Source organism: Andrographis paniculata, unplaced genomic scaffold (genome assembly GCF_009805555.1).
Source record: "Andrographis paniculata isolate CXL003 unplaced genomic scaffold, ASM980555v1 Contig37END, whole genome shotgun sequence".
NCBI classification, from domain to species: Eukaryota; Viridiplantae; Streptophyta; class Magnoliopsida; order Lamiales; family Acanthaceae; genus Andrographis; species Andrographis paniculata.
The window spans coordinates 5937666-5960691 of record NW_026137570.1 but is presented as its reverse complement, the minus strand read 5'-3'; the positions used below and the strand labels follow the sequence as shown (position 1 = coordinate 5960691).

Here is a 23026-nt window from a genome sequence, read left to right as displayed (position 1 = left end):
TACACTATATATCTATAACATACTAATATACTTTATTCGTCCCAAAAAAGTTGTCTTATTTTTCCATTTTCGTCGGTCCAAAAACAATTGTCATGTTTTCTTATTTAGTAGTCGTGGACGCCATTTTATAATAAAATTATTCTTACTTTTTCAAACTAGATCTAATTATTACTCTAACATACTTTTTAAAATCTTTAAAAAAATATAAGGACATTTTAGTCTTTTATATTTTACATTATACTAACTTTCAATTAAATATTATTATTCCTTACTCTCGTATCATATCCGAACAAGACATGTCTTCTAAAACGGAGATAGTACTTAAATTTGCATGCAAAAGTTAAATTGACTTGGACAAAAAAATATATATTTATATATTACATATATATACACATTCTTATATACATGATTGTATTAGAAGGGGTTGGGAGGGGTAGACGGAGGGGCGACAATCCCATGCCCTTTCAAATGTATTTTAGAATTTTTTTTAATTTGAAATAGAATATTAAATTAAATTTTAATTAAAATTATATTTTGATTTACTCTCTCCGTCCCACATATTATGTTCATGTTGTCGTTTCTGTTCGTTCAACATTTCATATTGCTTTCTTTTTTTGGAAAATGATTATACACCTCAATCTCATTTTAAACTTTTCAATTTATTTCTTTTTATTTTAATTAAACTAATTAGTTATCTTAATCTTAATTTATAATTATTTATATTATAAAATAATTATTTTCACTAATATATTTTTAATTATCTACTAATTACACATCTCCTAAAATACTGTGTCTACAGTATAGCAGACACACGGATGGAGTAATATTAATTTTATTTTGAAATCACAAAAGAACAAACTCTTAGTTAAGTTATTATTACACATTATCTATCATATTAATTCTTACATATGACAAAAGTACACAAACACAAAATATGAATGAAGAATATCTAGTGTTCATTTCGTTTTTTTTTTTTTTTTAATTATATATTTTTTAAAAAAATTAATATATTATACATATTTATTATTTATATTACTTTTATCAATTTTTTATATTTAACATAAAAAAATATCTTCTTGAACTATTTTATGAAATGAACACACCATATATTTAACATAATTTTTTGTTAATCTATAAACAAAGATTAAAAAGTAATTCCGAGAAATAGAAAATGGAATAAAAGTGAAAAAAAAATACTCATTTCGTCTCGTAACAAAATATCTATTTTTTTATTTGTGGTCTGTCCTATAAGAAAGTATCATTTTTTTTTTTTTTTAAGTAAATGTACTAATCTACCTAATATTACAAATATCCTTACAATTTCCAATATATTACACAAATACCATTATATTTATACCACATAATACTAATAAGATCATTTTAATTATTTCTACTTTATTTCTACTATATATCAATATAATACTAATATTTTTAAAATTTTGTAAAAAAAACAAATAGATCCGTAATTATGAAAATGAAAAAATATAAATAATGAAGTGAATAAATAAATTGGGACGGAACCGAAGAAGAAAACAAGACACGGGACAGAAAGCGCACATGTAAGTGGGCCCCACTATTGGTGGTTAGTGTGTGGGCCATTTCCACCACTTCTCCAATTTCAACCTTTCTTATTAAACTATTTTTTAATACCCCCACTTCATTCATAAATTATCGTATCTATTTCTTGTTAAAATATAATTATTAAATTTCACGTCATATATTATATTCATTTTATAAGATAATTAAAACCAATGTATAATTACAATTTACAAACAACGGGTTTGTTCACCCAGCACTATAAATAATACTTCATTCGTCCCATAAATATAGTTTTAATTGGGTTGGATATAGAATTTAAGAAATATTGATATTATATTGGTAGTTGGTAAAAAGTACGGATAAAAGACTTTTTTGTCCTTGTGAGTGTATTAGTGTAAAAAGTAGTGGCATTTGTGTAATAATAATAATGAAAAGATAAGAATAATTGTTGGGGTGCAAACCAAGTTCCACATTGGAAGTTGTGAAGAAAATTGCACACGTTATAAGTCCCAAGTGAACTCTACTAGTACGAGGACTTTTGAAGGATATCCAAAAACAAATCTACTGGGCTCAGCCCAAAGCAGATAATGTCATAGTTGACCCAATACGGACGGAGTAATATAAAATTAGAATATTTTAAAAAATTCAAATACTCATTCAAAAAAATAAAATATTCAACTTAAATAATATTGTCTGGTTCTATGGGTTCTATTTACTTTTTAGATGTCAATATTTGAATATTAATTATTATATCAAAATATAATACAAATTAAAAAAAATACAAAAGTATTTTTACTAGCGTCTTGTAATACTAATAAAAGGATATTTGTACAAAAAATTATACAAATATTAAAATTTTTAATGTTAAGTACAATGATACAAAAGGTAATTATGACCCTTAAAAGCAGACGGTGAAAATATATTTTATATTTTTTTACACAATTTCTCATATATATATAAAAAATCAATTCATCTAAAAACAGAATGAATAGAGCCCACAATAATAAATAAAGATAACAAAGTAAATATTTACCGATCTGGACTTGTTTGAATGTTCGGATTTTGAATTGAAATTTAAATAGTAAGAAATTTAAATTGAAATAGTTATATGATGTGATATAACTAGATGCTAATGTAATGTTTTAAACCTAAAATTCATTTTAGGTATTTGATTTGATACCATTTTAGAGAAAAGAATTTGATAATAGTAAAAATTTGGAAAATTTGTATATGTGTGTTCTAGTTCAACTAGATTTTTAATTTAAATTTTATTTTACATGATATTTTGTAAAAAAAAAATATGTTTATAAAAAAATTATAGCAGTTAAATAATATAAAAATTATAACAGTTAATTATCAAATGTTTTTGTATGAAATGTTTGAATGAAAATTGATAGTATGTTAATTAATGAAAAAATATAAATAAAGGTTTGTTTACTTAATAGTTTTATATTTTAGTTGTATGTTCTTTGCTTTAGTATTTTCAAAATGAAAGAATGTTTACATGTAATATTTTAAATAAAATTTGAAATTAAATGTCGTGTTTTTATAAGAATATTATGGATATGTTTATTTGAAAATTGATTTTAATTAGGGAAAATTATATCACACCTTCTCGTATTTTAGTAAAGATGCACAAAATATCTGTGTTTTATTTATTACGTAAGATCTCTTTGTGTTAATGTAAAGTTTGCACGAACCATCATTCTTGTCCAAAACTGATATTTAGTTCTAAATAAAGACCTAAATTACGCAAGTTTTATACAAATAAAAAGCGCAAAATATCTTAAATAATTTTTTTGCATTAAATAAATAAATAAATAATTTATTAATCCTTGGTTTCATAGTTTTTGGAGACAAATTGTTGTCTGATTTTTATTAAAATTATAAAAATAAATAATTGATCAATTATTTATTTATTTATTTTATTCAAAAAAATTTATTTAAGATATTTTACCTTTTTTATTTGTATAAAACTTATGTAATTTAGGTTTTTATTTCAAACCAAAAATCAATTTTGAACAAGGAAGATGTTTCATGTAAACTTTTCATTAACACAAAAGGGTTCACGCAATAAATAAAACGTAAGATGTTTTGTGCTTTTTTTAGTAAAATATAAAAATATATTATATAGTTTACCCGTTTAATTATGCATTTGTTATGTTTTTTTATAAAATTATATGCTATGCTCCTTCCATTCTGTAGATGATAGTACCTTTGGTTAGAAATATAATATTTAAGGTGATATAATTTAATAGATTATATAAGGATGTTAGTATTTTTGAAATAAATATTAATATATATTATTAAAAAAATTAAAATTAATTTTTAATCAAATATATATATATATATTATTTTATAAAAAATAAAATTTTATATAATACAATAAAATACTCCCTCAGTCCAATTTCTATTGTCTAAAGTATATTTGTACGGTTTTTTAGATAATTGTCTTTTTGTTATGAATTGACAAATTTGCCCTTAATTGTACGGTAGAGATTAAAAATAATAAATGAATGAAGGATAAAAATGTAAAATTTGTGTTTAAAAAATGAAATAACAATAGTTGTTGGACGTCTAAATAAAAAAGTAGGACATTAGTTCGTGGACCGAGTATATATTTATTAATCTATAATTAACATAAATTAATATTACAAAGATATAATAAATTTAAAATATAGATAAAATATTTATTTATTAAGAGAAAAATAAAAATAAAATGATTTTGAAGAAAAAAAATAAAAAAACCTCAAATTGAATAGATTAAAAAAAAATAATAATAAACTTTTAAACAGAATTAAAATTAATTAATTAATAATTGAAGCGTGAATAATACTCCCTCACAAAGATTAAGCACTTAAATAATAATAATAATAATAATGGTCATGTGTGTATAGTAATTCACAAGTTACGAAACGCCAACTCCTCTTTATCAGATGAGATGAGATCATATAAATATATAAAGGAAGGGATGGAACGCATGTGATGACCTGAGCCGAGCCGAGCCCAGCCGAGCCACTGTCAATTAAAGGCCTCCCCTCCCACACCTCTCTCTCCCTCCCTCCCCAACTAATTCCCAAACTCTAATCGATTTTCTGCACCAATGATTCTCGGATGAGTTTATAGAGAACGGCAACCGGAGATCAGCTTCTAGTTTCCTCAGGTAAATGATCGCTATTTCTGGTTCGTTCGCTTATTTTGATTTGAAATAGATTTCACGAGATTGGAGCAGCTTGCTTCGGAAGATGTTTTTGTTTTTGGTGTTGAAGTTTTGGATGATTTTAATGGAATTAGTTTGTTTGGAAAGTGGATATATGATCTGCGTTGATTTTGTGTTGCTACTGTATCATCAATTTTGATACCAGCCTTTGAGGTTTAAGAGAGATTAGTTTCTGAAATTGATTAGGTCATGATGGATTAGCGGCGATGTTTGGTGATTACTGCTGTCCATCTTCAGTGCGTTGATTTTCTTTCGCCTTTACTTGATACCTCTTTGAATCTACCTGTACTTGTGAATCTAACTGAATTTTTTTTCATCAATCCAACTGAATCCGCAGCATCAAATTTTCCTGAACAGCTTTCATTTTGGATAAACAGGAAGAACAAAAGATGACGTCATCACTGGTATCAGCAAATCCAGCTGTAAATTCCGATAGTTCATCAACCAGGAGGAAGAAGAAGAAGAGTCGTATCCAGTCCTCGGGAGAAAACCTCAATAGAAACGATTCACAGCAAAATTCCTCAATCGAATGGAAATCCGAATCTCAGCAGCAAATCTACTCATCCAAACTGATCCAGGCTCTTCGCCAGGTCCGGCTCAGCGACGGTTCCTCAGGTCCGAAGCGAGTCCACGAAGCTGCAGACAGAGTCCTCGCCGCGGCGGCGAAAGGACGAACACGATGGAGCCGAGCAATTCTCACAAACCGACTGAAGCTGAAGTTCATGAAAAAGAATAACATCGTGAAAAGACAGAGTCAGGTGATGACAGTGATTACCAGCGGCAGCCGGCCGCAGAGGAAATCGAAAGTCAAAATCCTCGGTTTGAAATCCAAATCCCTGCCGGCCGTTCAGCGCAAAGCGCGAGTTTTGGGAAGGTTAGTTCCCGGCTGCCGGAAACAGCCGCTGCCGGTGGTTTTGGAGGAGGCGACCGACTACATCCCGGCCCTCGAAATGCAGGTGATTCATTTATCATTGAATTCTTTTACTGTCGCATTTATTAACAACGCACACTTGACATAACTCAGTATAAATTTATTCGGTTCTTCCATTGCAGGTGAGAGCAATGAGTGCTATTGCAGAACTGCTCTCTGGAAGGGGCTCTGCTTCGTCTTCCTCCTCTGCTGCAACTCCCGCTCAGTTCATCTCAAGTTCCAGTCCCAGTTCCAGGAGTCCTCCTGGCTAATTCTCGCTTTCCCTTCACTTTTAATTTGCTATTTCATTCGTCTCCATTCTCCCACCTCTTTATGAATATTATTCTTATATTCTAATGTGAATTAAAAATAAATAGAGTTTTTGTGATGAATGCATATATACATATTGGTAATGTGTTGAATTTTGGAGTTAATTAATTAAGAAGATAGCTAATGTGGGTTAGTCAATTAGGTGCCAAGAATTGAGGTCACATTTTAATCTCTTGTGTTTTGTTTTTTACCTTCATAATTGGGAATTGGGGATATATATATATTTATTGAGATTGGGTTATGACTAAATTTTTTTATTTATTGTAAAAGTGTGGGATTAGTGGAGCTGTCAACAATGGACGACACATAGATAAGGGGTAGGGGGGCATTGTGGGGTAGGTGTCAAGGTTGTCATGATTTGGACACATACATGGAATTGTGGAAGTGGGGAGTACCAATCGAGTTTGTCATAGTCATTAGGTTTGGTTTCAAGTAATAATGGAAGGGTTGTCGAAGTGGGGTTTGTGAAAACTCTTCATTTCATTTCTGTTCTCTTAGTGATTTATTTTATATTTACCAAAAATTGCATAAAATTTATCAGTAGTTTTGAAATTCAGTAAATTTATAAAATTGTACGGGTCTCTTTGTATTTTAAAAAATGTTGCATAAAATATCTCCTTCATGCAAAAAAAATATAGATAAAAAATTATCTTCTCATCGTAAAGGAGATATTATGGCAGTGAAGTTTCGTGCAATATTTTTTTAAAGTATAAGGAGCATTATTAAATTTTTAAAGTAAATGAAGATTTTATTGAGATGGGGTTTAATGTAATATTTTTTAAAGTATAAGGGAACGCTATGCAATTTTTAAAGTAAATGAAGATTTTATTGCGGTGGGGTTTAATGTAATATTTTTTAAAATATAAGAAAGTACTATGCACTTTTTAAAGTATAAGAAGATTTTAGGCTGAATTTAATTATAAGAAATATTACCATATATTTATATTTATACTTTTAGTGTGCCATAAAGATAGAAAATGTAACATGGAGGCCAATGACAACAAATCTATCTGAATGGTTGGTTCTTTAAGATAAATGGGGACCTCTCTGCTAGCTCGTGGTAGGCACTTTCTTCATCTTTTTGTTTGATTTGCTGTCTGAATTTTTTTTAAAAAAAAAAAATAATAAAAAAGGTAACCAATGAGTGACAGATGTAAATTCTTACGTTGTATAATTGACATTATTCTGTTTGGACTAGGTAAACTATATATATACGTTGCACGTCTCATGTTATAAGAACTTATCTGGAATGGAAGAGGTATTTATTTGTGCATAAATTTAAATTAATTATATTATATATTGTAGCATGGTCAAAAGGGCTTGTTAAAAGTCCCGTAAAAGATGGCTTGATAGTGTAGGGGTTGAACTTGTGACGGTGAGGTCATGGGTTTAAACCTCCGACGTCTCAGGTCCATCTACTATACATGGTTCACCTAGTGTGATGCTTCAGATCACTTGCCACACATGGTTTGTCTAACGTGATTTTTCCGTCAGGTAGCGATTGCGGATTTCCACGTCATAAAAAAATAAAAATAAAAAAAGGGCTTGTTAAATAAAATTGAAGTTAGTTAGGTCTAAGTAGTTAACCCACAAAGTTTTAATTATGTTTCCCCAAAATGGAAACAACTAACATTATCCTTACAACAATTCTTGCTACTAACTTAGGTTAAGGTTCAAGTAATCATCATTTCATTTATCCTCCAGCTGCCATTATGTTCTTTCCCTCCTATATATATTTAAACGTATCTTAGCATCCGTTGTATTATATGATAATATATATTGAATTATAATATAACATATGCTCAATTATATATTGGTCATTTTTATATATTAATTCGATCAAATTAGTAAAGAATTGACTTGATAAGATCAGTTGCTGATCCAAATACTCAAATACTTGTAAACAAACCAAATTTAAAACATCTATATCTGTACAAGTATGTGGGTTGTTTAGGGCATTACCAAATATATATATATATATGTATGTATGTATTCTTTGGAAAAATATATAAAAATAAAAATAATATAAAGACAAAACTCATTTGTACATGGACAAGTTGGGTTTGAAGCACATGGTGTGACTGATCATTACAGCAAAAGAGGAAAAACATAATAATAATAATAATAATAATAATAATAATAATAAGAATAGAAACATTAATTAGGTTGCAAGTTAATGTTAATAACCAAAAACTTGTTGATCACAAAAGCTTGAGAAGGAAATAATAAGCAAAGGAATGAGACTCCACTTTGATAAAAAAACTTTAACAGGAAATAGCTTCTTCATAAGCCTGGCGATTATATATATAATTAATATATACTCTCATCGTCCATTTTCTAATGTCCTACTTGATATTTACATGTATTTTTAGGCAATTAAGGTTTTTGTTATAAAATAACAAATTTGTCCTTAATCTTGTGTATAGAAAATAAAAAGTAAATAAAATAAAGGTAAAAGAATAAATTTTGTGTATAAAAATAAAATAATAATAATAATTGTTGGACAGACGTTAGATTGTGGACGAAGGGAGAGTATATATATATATATATGTTTAATTGTATGTCCGAATGGAGACCACAATTAGTGGTTTTGTTTGAAAGGAAGAAAAAGAAATAAAATAAAAGAAAGTAATTAAGGGAGGCACATGGGCAGACATGGACTCATCCCAAGATTGGGTCCCCAAGTTTGTAAGAACAATGTTTATTTCATTAAAAAGATTAATTAATTAATTAATTTAGACAGTGTGTAAAAGTGATTAATAAGTTGGCAGAAGCTACAAGAAATGCACAATACATGTGGGTGGGCCCTCCTCCAGAATCACTCAATAGTGCTCTGCATGTGGAAAAAGTCATTTCACAATGTATTATTATTATTATTATTATTATTCAAATAAAATAAAATAAAATAATCAAAATATTTATGGGTCGCTATTTATATTTATTTTAAAATTAAACTAGTATTGAAGAAATAAAATTTGGTTAAATTATATATATAAAAAAAATAAAAATGTAACGAACAGTATTAGTATCATGTTGAGCTGTAAAATTATAACATCAATTGAATTATATTATAAATATATTGAATAATAAAAAATACTCTTTCCAATACAATAGTCTTGTTTATAATTTTTGTTCGTTTTAAAATAATAATCTTATTTTCATAAATAACCATATGATCATAAAACTATCAATACTTTTTTCATTTTTATTACACAATTACCACTGCTTTTTAAACTAATATATTCACAAGGGCAAAAATATCTTTTATCCATACTTTTTACCAACTACCAATATAATATCAATATTCTTATATCTCGTGCACAATCCAATTAAAATTATATTTATGGGAAGGAGGGAGTATTGAATTATGTTTATTGAATAAAAAAATGAATTCGCTAAATTCCATATAAATTTCTAAATGTGATTATAATTAATATATAATTTTAAACAGAAAGATTACAGCAAAATTATACAAATTAAATTGTTAGATTATAATTTTAAATTATTTTAAACATATAAAAAGAATATGTTAAGAATAGGTAAACATTTCCATTCAAACCTTTGATGCCCACCTACAAAACTATAATAAGTAATTAAATAAATATATATATATATATATAAACAAATAGGAGGGTAGAGAAAATTAAATTAAATAATTAAGATTGATGCTTATAAGCTGGTGACATTACAGATTAAATCCCCATCTGATTTTGTGTTTCTTAGCTTTTAAGACATGAAGTGATTAATTAATTAATTAATTAATATTATTAAGAAATTAAAAGAGGTATATTTGGTTTCTAACATATCTTATCTGCTAAACAAAATGTTTGTAACTTGTCTTAAGCAAACCCTACATGCATTTTTAATTTACACCACAGATAATTAGGATCTAATTCTTGCACAGGATTGGGGTTATCACATAATTATGTTGTGAGGATATTAGCCCATAGATTTTAGTTTTAATTATATACTTTAAATTATTATATTTAATACTTAAAAAGAGTGCTTGGTGTTGTGTATTTTGGGGAAAGTTTGTATATTATTTTCTTGCACAATAAGCACAATCTACACTACACATAAATTTTATATTTTGTACAAAGGCTATTTTGGTCAATATATAGGTACAAAAATATATAATATATATACTAATATCCCCATAAATTTAAGTTGGTGTCATAAATATCAACTTGAGTTTGCATAAAGGAAGATGAAAATAATTTGGAAGAAGAAATTTGGCAAGTACATCTGTCCGTTATCTTCAGTGGAAATTGGATGCAACAGAATAGTCTTGGCAACCACATGTTGCCTCACAAAATGACAATCGAACTCAATATCCTTTGTGCGCTTGTGAAAGGCATCATTGTGTGCAATCTAGATAGCACTTTGACTGTCACAATGAAAAGTAGTAAACGAGGACTAAGGTCACCAAAACCAAACAATAACCAGCAAAACCACAGATATTCGGTTGTAGAATGAGCGAGAGCATGACACTTAGACTCAACACTAAACTTATAGATGACTTTCTACTTCTTCTTGCGACAATAAATCAGAAAGTCACCAAGAAAGAAATAGAAAACAATAGTAGATCTACGGTTGGTTCATTTACCAAATCTACATCAGAGTAGCCCGCAAGGATCGATGATGAGTGAGCAGAAAAGTGCAGGTTATGAAGAAGCGTACCTTTAATATAGCAAAGAATATGGAGCATTGTAGAATAATGCATAGTCCGCGGAGCATCCATAAAATGAATAACAATATGTACGACATGAGCTATGCCAGGACGAGATACAATTAGATAAATCAAGGATCCAACCAGTTCACGATAAAGGGTCGGATCGTCAAGCTATAAGCCATCCTGAGGGGTGAGACGATTTTTTGCCTCAAGAGGTGTGGAGGTGAGTTTGCTATCAGTCAAGCCAACAAGAGAGATAAGATCAGACCTATACTTGGCCTAAGACGAGAAAAAGCCATCTGAAGTGTCAGAAATCTCAAGTCTCAAGAAATACCAAAGATGACCAAGACATTTTATCTCGAAATGCTCACGAAGGTAGGCCTACAAATAAGAAATACTAAAGATATTGTCCCGAGTGACAATCATATCGTCAACTTACAATAGAAAATTATTAACTTCAGAGGAGCTCTGACGAATAAAGAGAGCCGAGTCGTGAGCAGTAGGAGAGAAATCATATTGAGTAAGAGCAGAGCAGAATTTGACAAACCAAACACGAAGTGACTACTTCAAACCATAAAGATACTGACACAAGTTACATACCTTTCCGGAAGTCTCAATACTTGAAGAGGGACTCATGTAGACATCATCGGTCAAATCACTATGCAAGAAGACATTTTTTACATCCAATTGAAAGATGAACCGCCGGTGAATAGATCCAATCACAAGTATGCTAATTATTTGTGGCGAGACGGAGGGAGTATGATATTTTCGAAGGAAAAATATTATATTAGTTTTATTGAAATCATTTATTTTTAGCATAAAGTTTAATTAATATATTTTATTATAGCTTTCAATTTTTTTGTATGCAAATATTATTTTATTATTATATTTTAATTTTGTTATGTAATAATAATAATATAATACTATTATTGGTAAGTATCTATCTATATATGTGAGTGTACTATCTAATAGTAGTATATAATAATATATCTAGTTGTATATAATATAATATATATAGTTAATGTAATAAAGAGAGAATAGTGTGAGAGAAATTGTAATGTAGTAAAATAATTCTTTTGTCTATTTTCTTCATTCATATTTACAGATATATATAGGCAACATATAGGTGAATGGATGGATATAATGCATTCATATAAACAACACATAACATTTACGTATCCAGTACGTATTGCCTTATAGGTATTGCGAATTTTAACAGTCCTCATTGGATGCTTTATACAAAGAATGTGTCTCGTTAAAACCTTACTATAAAAAAACCCTATGGGAAAAAATCATAGTGAAGGAAAAAGAGTACATCATTCTTGTATTAATGCGCTCCCCCTGTTTTGGACTTTATTTGATGTCTTTCATCCGACGCATTCCAATTCCTTGCACCAGTTTGTTGAATGTTGTAGTCGGTAGCGCTTTCGTAAATAAATCTGCAAAATTTTCAGATGATCGAATATGTTGCACATTAATTTTACCACTTTTTTTAAGATCGTGAATGAAAAAGAACTTCGGAGATATGTGCTTTGTCCGATCGCCTTTAATATATCCTCCTTTTAGTTGAACTATACAAGCTGCATTATCTTCGAATAATATTGTAGGAGGTAATACATCATCAGAAATCAAGTCACAATTTTTTTGAATATGGCAAGTCATGGATCTCAACCAAATGCATTGACGACTGGCTTCGTGAATTGCTAAAACCTCAGCATGATTTGAAGAAGTAGTTGTTATTGTCTGTTTAGCAGATCTCCAAGAGATTGCGGTTCCGTCACAAGTAAATAAATAGCCAGTTTGAGATTTTATTTTATGTGGATCAAACAAATAACCAGCATCAGCATAACCAAATAATTCGTTCCGAAATTCACTCGAATAAAAAAAACCAAGGTCATGAGTCCTCTGAAGGTAACGAAAAATGTGTTTAATACCATTCCAATGGCGCTTTGTGGGGGATGCGCTAAACCTCGCCAGTAGATTTACTGGGAAAGATATGTCTGGCCTGATAAAATTTGCAAGGTACATTAATGCGCCAATAACACTGAGATATGGTAGTATTTCTTCATTTTCTTCTCTTGTCCTAAATGGATCTTTACTGGGATCAAGGGATCTAACCACCATTAATGTACTTAGAGAGTGAGATTTATCCAGACAAAATTGCTTTAATACATTTTGGGTATATGTGGATTGATGAATAAATATCTCATTATTAACATGGTCCATTTGCAATCCCAAACAATATTTTGTCTTTTCAAAATCTTTGATCTCAAATTCTTTTTTTAGATATCCAACTGCAATTTATATCTCTTCAGGAGTTTCAATTAAATTGAGATCATCAACATATATTGCAATAATGACAAAATTTGATCCATTTTTCTTTATAATGACGCATGGGTATATTAAATCATTAGTATAACATTCTTTTATTAAACAATCATTGAAACGGTTATACTACATTCGCCTGATTGTTTAAGTCTATACAATAATTTTTTCAATTTAATGGAATATGATTCATTTGTGTTTAATTTGTATGTTTCAGGCATATTGAATCCCTCATGAACTTTCATATAAATATTAGTATCCAATGAGCCATAAAGATATGCAGTAACTACGTCTAAAAGATGCGTATCGAGCTTTTATCGCACTGCTAGGCTCACAAGGTGTCTAAATGTTATTTTATCAACAACTGGAGAATATGTTTCATCAAAATCTACTCCAGGTCTTTGTGAGAATCCCTGAGCTACAAGACAAGTTTTATATCACACAATTTCATTATGCTCATTTCTTTTTCGTACAAATATCCATTTGTATCCAACTGGTTTTATACCATCTGGTGTTTGAACAATTGGTCCGAAGACCTCCATTTTGTTTAATGAGTCAAGCTCTGATTGAATCGTATTTTCCCATTTTGGCCAGTCATTTCTTTGCCGATATTCATGAACCGATTTTGGCTCAGGATCCTCGTTTTCTTCCATTATATCAAGTGCTAAACTATATGCGAAGACATTATCAATAATTGTCTTTTACGGTTCCAATATTTTCTTGAAGTAACATAGTTGATTGAGTTTTCAATAATCTCATCATGTTCTTCAAGATCGTGCTCTTCTGGAGCAATTATTTAAGGGTTGACTTCCTCATTAGATTAAGGTTTATCAATGTCATTCCTGATATTTTCATGATTATCATCATCAATTCATCTTTTCTTTCGAGGATGTTTGTCTTTGGAACCGAGTGGTCCAACACGATTTAAGCGTGTCGCTTATTCATTAGCACTTGTAATTTGTCCATCAGGGACAATTATTTTAGCCGGAGCATTAACAACTTGGATATATGATCGAGTGACTTTGCTCGAGTCATTGAATACATCCGGTAATTTATTTGCAATATTTTGCAAATGTATAATGTGTTGAATTTCTAGTTCACACTGCTTTGTACGAGGATTACAAAAATTCAATGGGATTTTCCAATTAATATCCCTTTTCGGTTCATTTCTGTCTCCCCCTAATGTCGGAAAATATGATTCGTCAAAATGACAATTTGCAAATCTTGCAATGAATAAATCACTCGTCATAGGTTCAAGATATTTTATAATTGACAGTGATTCATATCCGACATAAATGCCCAATCTACATTAAGGACTCATTTTTGTACGTTTGGGGGGTGGAATAGGAACATAAATAGCACACCAAAAAAATACGTAGATGAGGTATATTTGGTTCGTGACCAAATACTAACTGCATTGGGGAATAGCTATGATGGTTTGTCGACATGCAATAATCATCAAATGCATTCGACGTATATTCACCAGCATTATCCAGACGTATAGTTCTAATTGGATTATCGGGGAATTGTGCTCGTAATTTAATAATTTGGGCAAGCAATCTCGCAAATGCCATATTGGGAGTAGATAATAAACTGAGTATGATGTTGTCTCGCAAAAGTCCTATCGCTGCTTCTACTGAGGATGGTGCTCTTGCGCGCTCCGCCACTGGCTCTACTTTACAGGCGTTGTCATCTGATGTTAAAATACTGAAGGAGGATAATAATGACCTTCGTGGCAAGCTTGACGTGATTTTAGCCGGACAAGCGACTCTAAAAGGACAGTTAGACTCCATTGAAACGCTTTTGCGCGCCAGTTGTCGGTCCTTTTTTTTATTTTTTATTTTTCTGACTCGGAATTTTTTTTCTCTTTTTTTTTTTACACAACCTTTTTTTTATTAGTTTTTTTAGGAGGTTGGTCAATGAAATCCTTTTGGCAAAAATATATATAAATTTATAATTGTGCCACATATATGAGAACTTTCAAATGCAACTATCGAATAATATACTGATGATATGCAACTCTAAATAATCTAATGTAATGAATCAAAGAACAATCCCTCGAATTCTCATGGGCTCAAGTAAACGTTCGGCTTATTCCAAGAAAAAGGCATATCGGCTTGGGTTAAATATAAACCAAGAAAAATAGGATAATAACATTAAACTCAAACTTTGGTTCACTAGGGGATAATAGGGGTGAAGACATGAAATTATGGCCAACAAGGGTAAACCTAGTGCCTTATCATTTTAATCCCATCAATTCTCAATAAACGCGGAGTCAATAAGCATAAGCAAGCAAGTTCTAGGTAGTCAAATACAACATATGTTCACACAATCCAAAAAAAATTGAGCATATATGATATGTATGAGTGAATTTGCTCAAATAAGGCTCAAATAACTCACTTAAGGTTCCTTGTTAGAAGACTAAGCACACTCGTCATCTAACTTCATCAACAAACATGGCAAGATCCTAATAAACTAAGTAAAGCACAACAATATTAGCTCGACATACACAAGAGGACATGCAGGAAAGTATATCAAAATAGAGTATAATAGAGCATCAAAAGTTCTAATCTCCTCCCCACACTTAATTGAGGCAATGTCCCTATTGCAAGAACAAAGATGAAATAAAGGAAAGGAGAAAAGAAACTTCCCTGGAATAGGTGGGGGCGACCGGCCTGCTTAGGACCGGCGACGGGCGCACAAAAGCTTTTCAATAGAGTCTAACTGTCCTTTTAGAGTCGCTTGTCCGGCTAAAATCGCATCAAGCTTGCCACGAAGGTTATTATTATCCTCCTTCAGTATTTTAACATCAGATGCCAACGCCTGTAAAGTAGAGCCAGTGGCGGAGCGCGCAAGAGCACCATCCTCAGTAGAAGCAGCAATAGGGAGTTCCTCTCAGTTATCATCAAACTGGACTACATCGCGATGGGACGGCCGACGCCACCGATTAACAAGGCGATATCCAGCATCATCTTTCACTACCATACCCATACGGAACAATACCACCATATCCAAGTACTTGATTGGTCCCACTTTATGGAGGCACCTCCTAGAAATAACAGAAGCATCAATACTAGGGAGAACACCCAAACTAATAGCAAGAGTAGTTATAAACGAGGCACCAATCAAATCTCGTTTTTTTCTTAAAAACTTCACTATACTGCACAGCCAACCAGTACCCAAGATTAACCCTAATGCCACTAGTCATGCACCATAGAAAGAAAAATTCAGTTTTAGTAACAATACTGAAGGTACCCCTACGCCCGAATATAAATGAAGCAATGGAATGCTGAATATAACGAAGGGCGGGGTCCTTCAGTCTACGGGCAGGCATATTATTGTCAAAACAAACTTTTCCATCCATAGAAAATTTACTCCATAATTTCTCGACTGAAACAGAAAAGGGCTCAACAAATGCACATGCAGCGGTACTGAAAGAATCATCCTCAAGCTCCTTGAAAGTCACAAAACCTAAATGTAAATTAAATTCTGCTAAAGAAAGCTTAAACACTTTACCAAGCAAATGGAATCTAATTACATTAGGTTGCATTACATCAAATTGTTTAGGCAAGTCAAACACAAATGTAGAGAAGAACTCGAGGGCAAGTTCAATGAAACCAGGTTGTTGATAAGTAAATAAACAACTCCAACCAATGCTAGATATATAATCAAAAACAGCATCTTTAATGCCTAACTTCTCAAGTGTTTCAACATGAATGCACTTACCCGAGAAAATGCTCTTAGCGCACAAAAATTTGTACCTTTTCTGTTCCTCGGGTGTGAAAGAATGTAAATAGCCCCCAACTTGAGTTGGAGGCAACACTTGAACTGAGTTACCTTTTCGTGCCCGTGCATTGGTGGGTGCAGAAGTAGGAAAATCGACTGGAATTGTGGGCATTGTATTACCCACATCTCTACCCTGCAACTAAGAAGATGTCTGTTCCCTCAATTCATGTTCCTTTGTTCTTTTGCATCCTCTCGTCTTTGAAATAGTCGACGACCTCGTAGCTATTGGAACCCTTGCTGGAACTGAATCCGATGCCCGCACTTTAGTCATAATGCCTGCAAGCCAAAAAAAATTCAACAACTAAATAACAAGTCCTCAATTAACCGCAACATCAAAAACAATTTCACAACAAACATTAAATATTATTTGACAATATCAATCACCCAATAATCTATATGCATCCATTTATCGATTGCATCAAACAACCTCTACGAAAATCGCCCAAATTAAAATTCTTCATCATCAACTTATTTTATATCATATCGAGGCAATAATCAACAGAGGTTTCTCAAGAGAATGCAATATAGATTAAGAGTAAATGACTTCCCTGAAATTTCCACCGGTGACTCGCGGCTGATTGTCCACGGCAGCGCAGAACAATCGTATAGCAGTAGTTTGAGATTGGGAGTAGCGCGCGACGGAGGAAACTGCTACTGGCGGGCGGCTTCAGTGCGCCGACTTGGCGAAGGAGGCGCGCTGGATTGGCAGACCGGAATCGGACAGATGGACAGCGGCTGGGCGACAGCTTAGGGGCGGCGAACTGGCGACTTCACGGAGCGACGTCTCGACTGGCGGAGGAGCAACGCCGGCGTGAACTGGATCAGGGCAGAGCAAAGAAGAAGGCGGTGGCTTCTGCGAGAGAATGAGGGAGAACTGGTTTGAATCGAGAGATTGAGAGAAAAGAAAATAAATAATTAGGGTTAATTCGGTGTAATAATAATAATAATACTAAATATAATAATAATAATAATAATAATAAATATAGAAATAATAATAATAAAGTATAACTATTATAGCAATAAGGAAATTAAAAAAAAAATTAGAACTTAATTACTAAAAATAATAATTTAATTATAGAAACAATAATAAATATAGTAATAAATATCATAATAATTATAATTATAGATATAGTAATAAATATAATAATAAGAATAAATATACTAACTATAGTAATAATAAATATAGAAACAAAATATATATAATAAAATTAAATAAAATTAAAAAATAAAATAATAATAATAATATATATTTATAAAAATATTACGAGTATATATATATAAATAAAATAAAATAAATAGCTATTATAATATTTATTATAGAAATAAAAATAAATATAGTAATATTAAATTTAATAATAATAATAAATATAATATAATAATAATTTCTCCAAAATAAACCCTCTTTGCACAATTTTTCAGAATATAAGACTTCATTAGACGTAATCACGCCTAAAGAAGTTGTACGTTCTGATTTCTATAAAAATTTCTCCATCTCATCAATCACAACATACTGGATGTGTGGCCACGCCTAAGAATTATTCCCATTCTACTCCACTCAACCACAAAAATTTCACCTGTCATCAAAACACCAAAAACAAGGCATGAAATTGACTCCGAAACACAACAAAACTATAAACACGCAAAATAAAATTAAAACACTTGGGTTGCCTCCCAAGAAGCGCCTTTGTTTATTGTCATTGGCTCGACACAACATCTTTCAAACTAATTATGTGGCTCAAAAAGAACTACGCAATCCACTTCCTTGCTCTAGAACCCCTCATAGTAAGACGTAAGACGATGTTTATTCATAACAAACCTTTATCCGTGCTAAAACTTTGAATCTCAACTGTACCATACGGAAACACATTAGTTACCACAAATGGACCTATCCAATGATAACGAAGTTTACCCAGAAAAATCTTAAGATGAGAATGATGAAGCAAAACTTTTTGACCAACTTTAAAAATCTTTTCTCAAAATATTTGGATCATGAAATTTTTTACTATTTCCTTTAATAATTCTCGCATTCTCGAAAGCTTTGTTCTGAATCTCCTTCAACTCTTGCAACTGCAATTTCCCTCTTTCTCCAACTTCAAAGACTTCATGCACATTTTGATCAAGAACATCTACACAATACAAAGCATGAGGTTCCACGGGATAATTCGATTCATCAAAAATATTGATATGAACTTTTACACCTTCGAATTCCATGGTAAGTGTCCATGTTCTAACATTAATTTTTGTGTGTGCAGTACACATAAAAGGACATCCAAGCAGAATAGGTGAAGGATTAGGCGAATTTTCATCATGCATATCTAAAACATAGAAATCAACAGGGAATATTAACTCATTCAATTGCACAAGAACATCCTCAATTATCCCTTCGGGGTAAGCGTAAGTTCTATCAGCTAGTTGAATCACTATCCCTGTTTCTTTCAAGGCCCAATGTTCAAAGAGTTAAAAATAGACTTAGGCATAACATTTATAGCTGCACCCAAATCTAGCATAGCTCTTTTAATTACCATCTTACCTATTTTGCAAGGGACTACAAATATACCTGGATCTCCGCACTTTTGTGGCAATTTCCTTTGCAGCACAGCGGACACAGTCTCTACAGCTAGCACATTTTCGTCCCTTCTCAACTTCTGCTTCTTAGTACACAACTCCTTCAGAAATTTAGCATAACGGGGGACTTGCTTAATTGCATTGAGCAAAGGAATACTTAGCTCTACTTTCTTAACTATCTCCATGATCTCCTTGTCTTTATCGCTCTTAGCCAGTTTTGCTAACCTGTGAGGAAATGGAGCAACATTAACATTTGATTAAATAAGAGGTTTAGAATTCACCTGATCAGTTGACTTGTTCACTTCTTGCTCAATCTCCTCTTCAATCTCCTCTCCTGCTTTATCTTTTTGTGTAACAACCTTCGGACCTTCTAGCTCCTTACCACTTCGCAAGACCATTGAACTAGCATTGCTCGGGTTCATGTGGGTTTGAGCCGGTAGCTTGCCTTTCTCCGTCTCTTTCATATCCCGCACCTCCTTCACAACTTGAGACATTTGATCTTCCAAATTTTTAATACTCGTTCTTGTCTATTGCTGAAATTGCAAAAAATTAGACGCAATTGATTTCACCATATCATATAAAGAGTTACCAGGCATAGAGGCTTGGGGCATGGTCCTTTGTGGTTGTTGTTGTCCATATGACTGGAAACCTGGTGGTTGCTGCTGACCATAAGATTGTTGATTCCCATAACTAAAGTTGGGGTGATCTCGCCATCCCGGGTTGAATATGTTCGAATAAGGGTCATAAGCGTTTCTCGGTGCAAAACTTGTAGCACTCACTTCCACCTCTTCTCTTAGTGTGGGACAAGCATCTGTGGGATGCTCAACACTCCCACAAATTCCACATGGCTTCACTTGAGCATTACCTACAACAAGTTTCCTCACAAAAGCAGTTAGCTCATTCAATTGTTGTTGCATATGAGAACTTACCTCAACAGCTTCTTTTACTCCCACGACATCCCTCGGCCCAAATTGTTGAGAAATGAAGAAAAAGGGTGCCCGGAAGTTCTTCTGCATTGCTCTCCAAAAGTTCCCCCTCCGTAGTGTTCTTCCTTCGCTTCTCTTCTCTCTTAGAAATAGGTTGTAGGTGAGATCGCGGTAGAGAACGTGGTAGTCCCCTTCTCTTCTCCTCTTCAATTGAAAAAATCGTGTCTCTTTAAGTCTATCCCAAGATCCCCTTTGCACTTTAAACCAAATAATTCTAAAATTGCTAATTAACCCCGGAGGACATTTTTGCAATTTTCATTTTTTTCTACTTCGTGATCACGCTTAAGGACTTCCTGCGTTCTGCTTTTCTCTCCAATCTGCCCAAAATTTGCCAACTCCTCAACGCCTAGTACAAAGTTCAAAAACACACCATTAGAAGCATATATACAAAATTCGTATCCAAAAATCGTCTAAAATATAGCAAAATATTTGTCTAATATCGCATATATCAATAATAAACTGACATGGGACCATCTCGTAGATGCATCAATAAGCACCATAAAATATTTAAATGGCCCACATGGTGGGTCTATTGGTCCACATATATCCCCGTGTATTCTTTCCAAAAATGTAAGTGATTCAATACCTACTTTAGTTGGCGATGGCCTGGTTATCAATTTTCCCTGAGTGCAGGCAACACATGTTAACTCATTTGAGTTTAACACTTTTTGACCTTTTAATGAATGGTCACGCGAATTCTCAACTATTCGCCTCATCATTATACTGCCAGGATGCCCAAGGCGATCATGCCATATTTGAAAATCGGTAATTTTTTGATCTACCGTGAGGTGTGTTTCAACAACACCTAATCTGACGTAATATAAGCCAGTAGAGAGTGAGGGTAATCTCTCAATGATGCATTTCCTTTTATCAATGATTTTGATGATCAATAAAAATTCACCATCGGTATCACTTATAGTTTCAATGTGATAACCATTTTTCCGAATGTCCTGAAAGCTCAATAAATTTCTTCGAGCTTTAGTGGCCAACAGTGCATACTGTATCACAATTTTCGTCCTCGCGAGGAGAAATATAATGGCTTCTCCAGAGCCTTCAATTAGTTTGGCACTGCCATTTACTGTATTGACATTTATTTTTTTCCTTTTCAAATGAGAGAAATATTTTTCGTGTTTCAATATAGTATGTGTCGTTGCACTGTCAATGAAACACATATTTGCATCATTTTGTTTGACATCCATTTAACCTTCAAATACAAAAAAGTAATATGCGATAATTTAAATATTACAAAATATAAAATGACATAATATGTCTATCACCGGGAGTTTGTTGGATCGAGGACAAAATCCGCTATATCAAGATGCGTTGTGTCGTAATCCAGAAGTCATCATCAGGGTTGTCATCGTTATCAACATGATTAGTCTCGACCTCTTTCCCATTTTTCTATAGTGAGGCTTGATAAAGATCGGCTATGTGTTTGGTTGTTCTGCAGGTATTGGCCCAATGACCTTCAATGCCACACCGATTACAAATGCCGATTTGTCTCTTTCATTGTTTAGCCTTTTTGACTATATCCCCATATTGGGGTTTACTCTGCATCCTATTAATGTCAAAACTGTGACAATTGTAAAGGGTATATCAACCGCATTGACTCTCACGACCGCGACCACGTCCACGGCCTCGTTCAGAAAATGTCACATTTGCTTCAGGGAACGGACTGGAACCAGTGGGCCTGGACTGATGATTTTTCATCAATAACTCATTATTTTGCTCAGCTAATAAAAGACATGCAATGAGTTGTAAATACTTTTGAAAGTTTTTCTCACGATTCTGCTGTTGCAACACAACATTAGAAGCATGAAAGGTAGAGAGAGTCTTCTCCAATTTATCATTCTCAGTAACATTTTTTTCCGCAGAGTTTCAACTAAGATGTAATATGATGGATAGCAGAGTTGTACTCTGTAACAGTTTTAAAATCCTGCAATCGCAGCCAATCATGTCGGGCTTTGGGGAGAGTAATATATTTCAAGTGCCCAAATCTCTCCCTCAATTCATTCCACAAATCAAGTGGATCTTTCACCGTTAAATATTCGGAGTGTAAAGGAATGTCCAGATGGTGACGGATGAAAATAATAGCTTTAACCCGATCTTGGCTTGTGGCCGCATTTTCACTGACAATTGTATGAACAAGGTCCATAGAAACCAGATACATTTCTACATCCAGGGACCAAATTAGAAAATTATTGCCAGTGAAAGACAGAGGTTTAAAAGAAAATTTTGCAAGATTTTTCATAGTTTAGAAAATAGGTAATACAAATAGTATAAAAATAAAACTTACCAAAAATAAAATAGGCAAGAACCTTCGTACTGATAACGTGTTATGTAATAATAATAATATAATACTATTATTGGTAAGTATGTATGTATATATGTGAGTGTACTATCTAATAATAGTATATAATAATATATCTATCTATATAATATAATATATATATATATAATTAATGTAATAAAGAAAGAGTAATGTGAGAGAAATTGTAATGCAGTCAAATAATTCTTCTGTCCATTTCCTTCATTCATATGTACATATATATATATAGGCAACATATAGGTGAATGGGTGAATATAATGCATCCATATAAACAACACATAACATCTACGTATCCAGTACGTATTGCCTTGTAGGTGTTGCGAATTTTAACAAATTTGGTGTATTGATATCGGTGTAATATAAA

General features: G+C 32.1%; 1 protein-coding gene across 5 annotated transcripts; it reads left to right on the top strand.

Annotated features, from left to right (window-relative positions):
* The first annotated feature begins 4508 nt into the window (after window positions 1–4508).
* On the top strand, window positions 4509–6082 carry LOC127250694 (transcription factor bHLH148-like). Of its 5 annotated transcripts, none has more exons than XM_051274096.1 (4): window positions 4509–4702; window positions 4946–4995; window positions 5137–5715; window positions 5813–6082. In XM_051274096.1, exons 2-4 carry the CDS (start codon window positions 4966–4968, stop codon window positions 5939–5941), a joined length of 738 nt encoding a protein of 245 aa, XP_051130053.1. In that variant the 5' UTR covers window positions 4509–4702; window positions 4946–4965; the 3' UTR covers window positions 5942–6082. The 5 variants fall into 5 exon arrangements, with proteins under 5 accessions (XP_051130053.1, XP_051130056.1, XP_051130055.1 ...); XM_051274099.1 differs by having other exon boundaries at window positions 4511–4702; window positions 5097–5715; XM_051274098.1 differs by lacking the exon at window positions 4946–4995 and having other exon boundaries at window positions 4511–4702.
* The last annotated feature ends 16944 nt before the right edge of the window (window positions 6083–23026 follow it).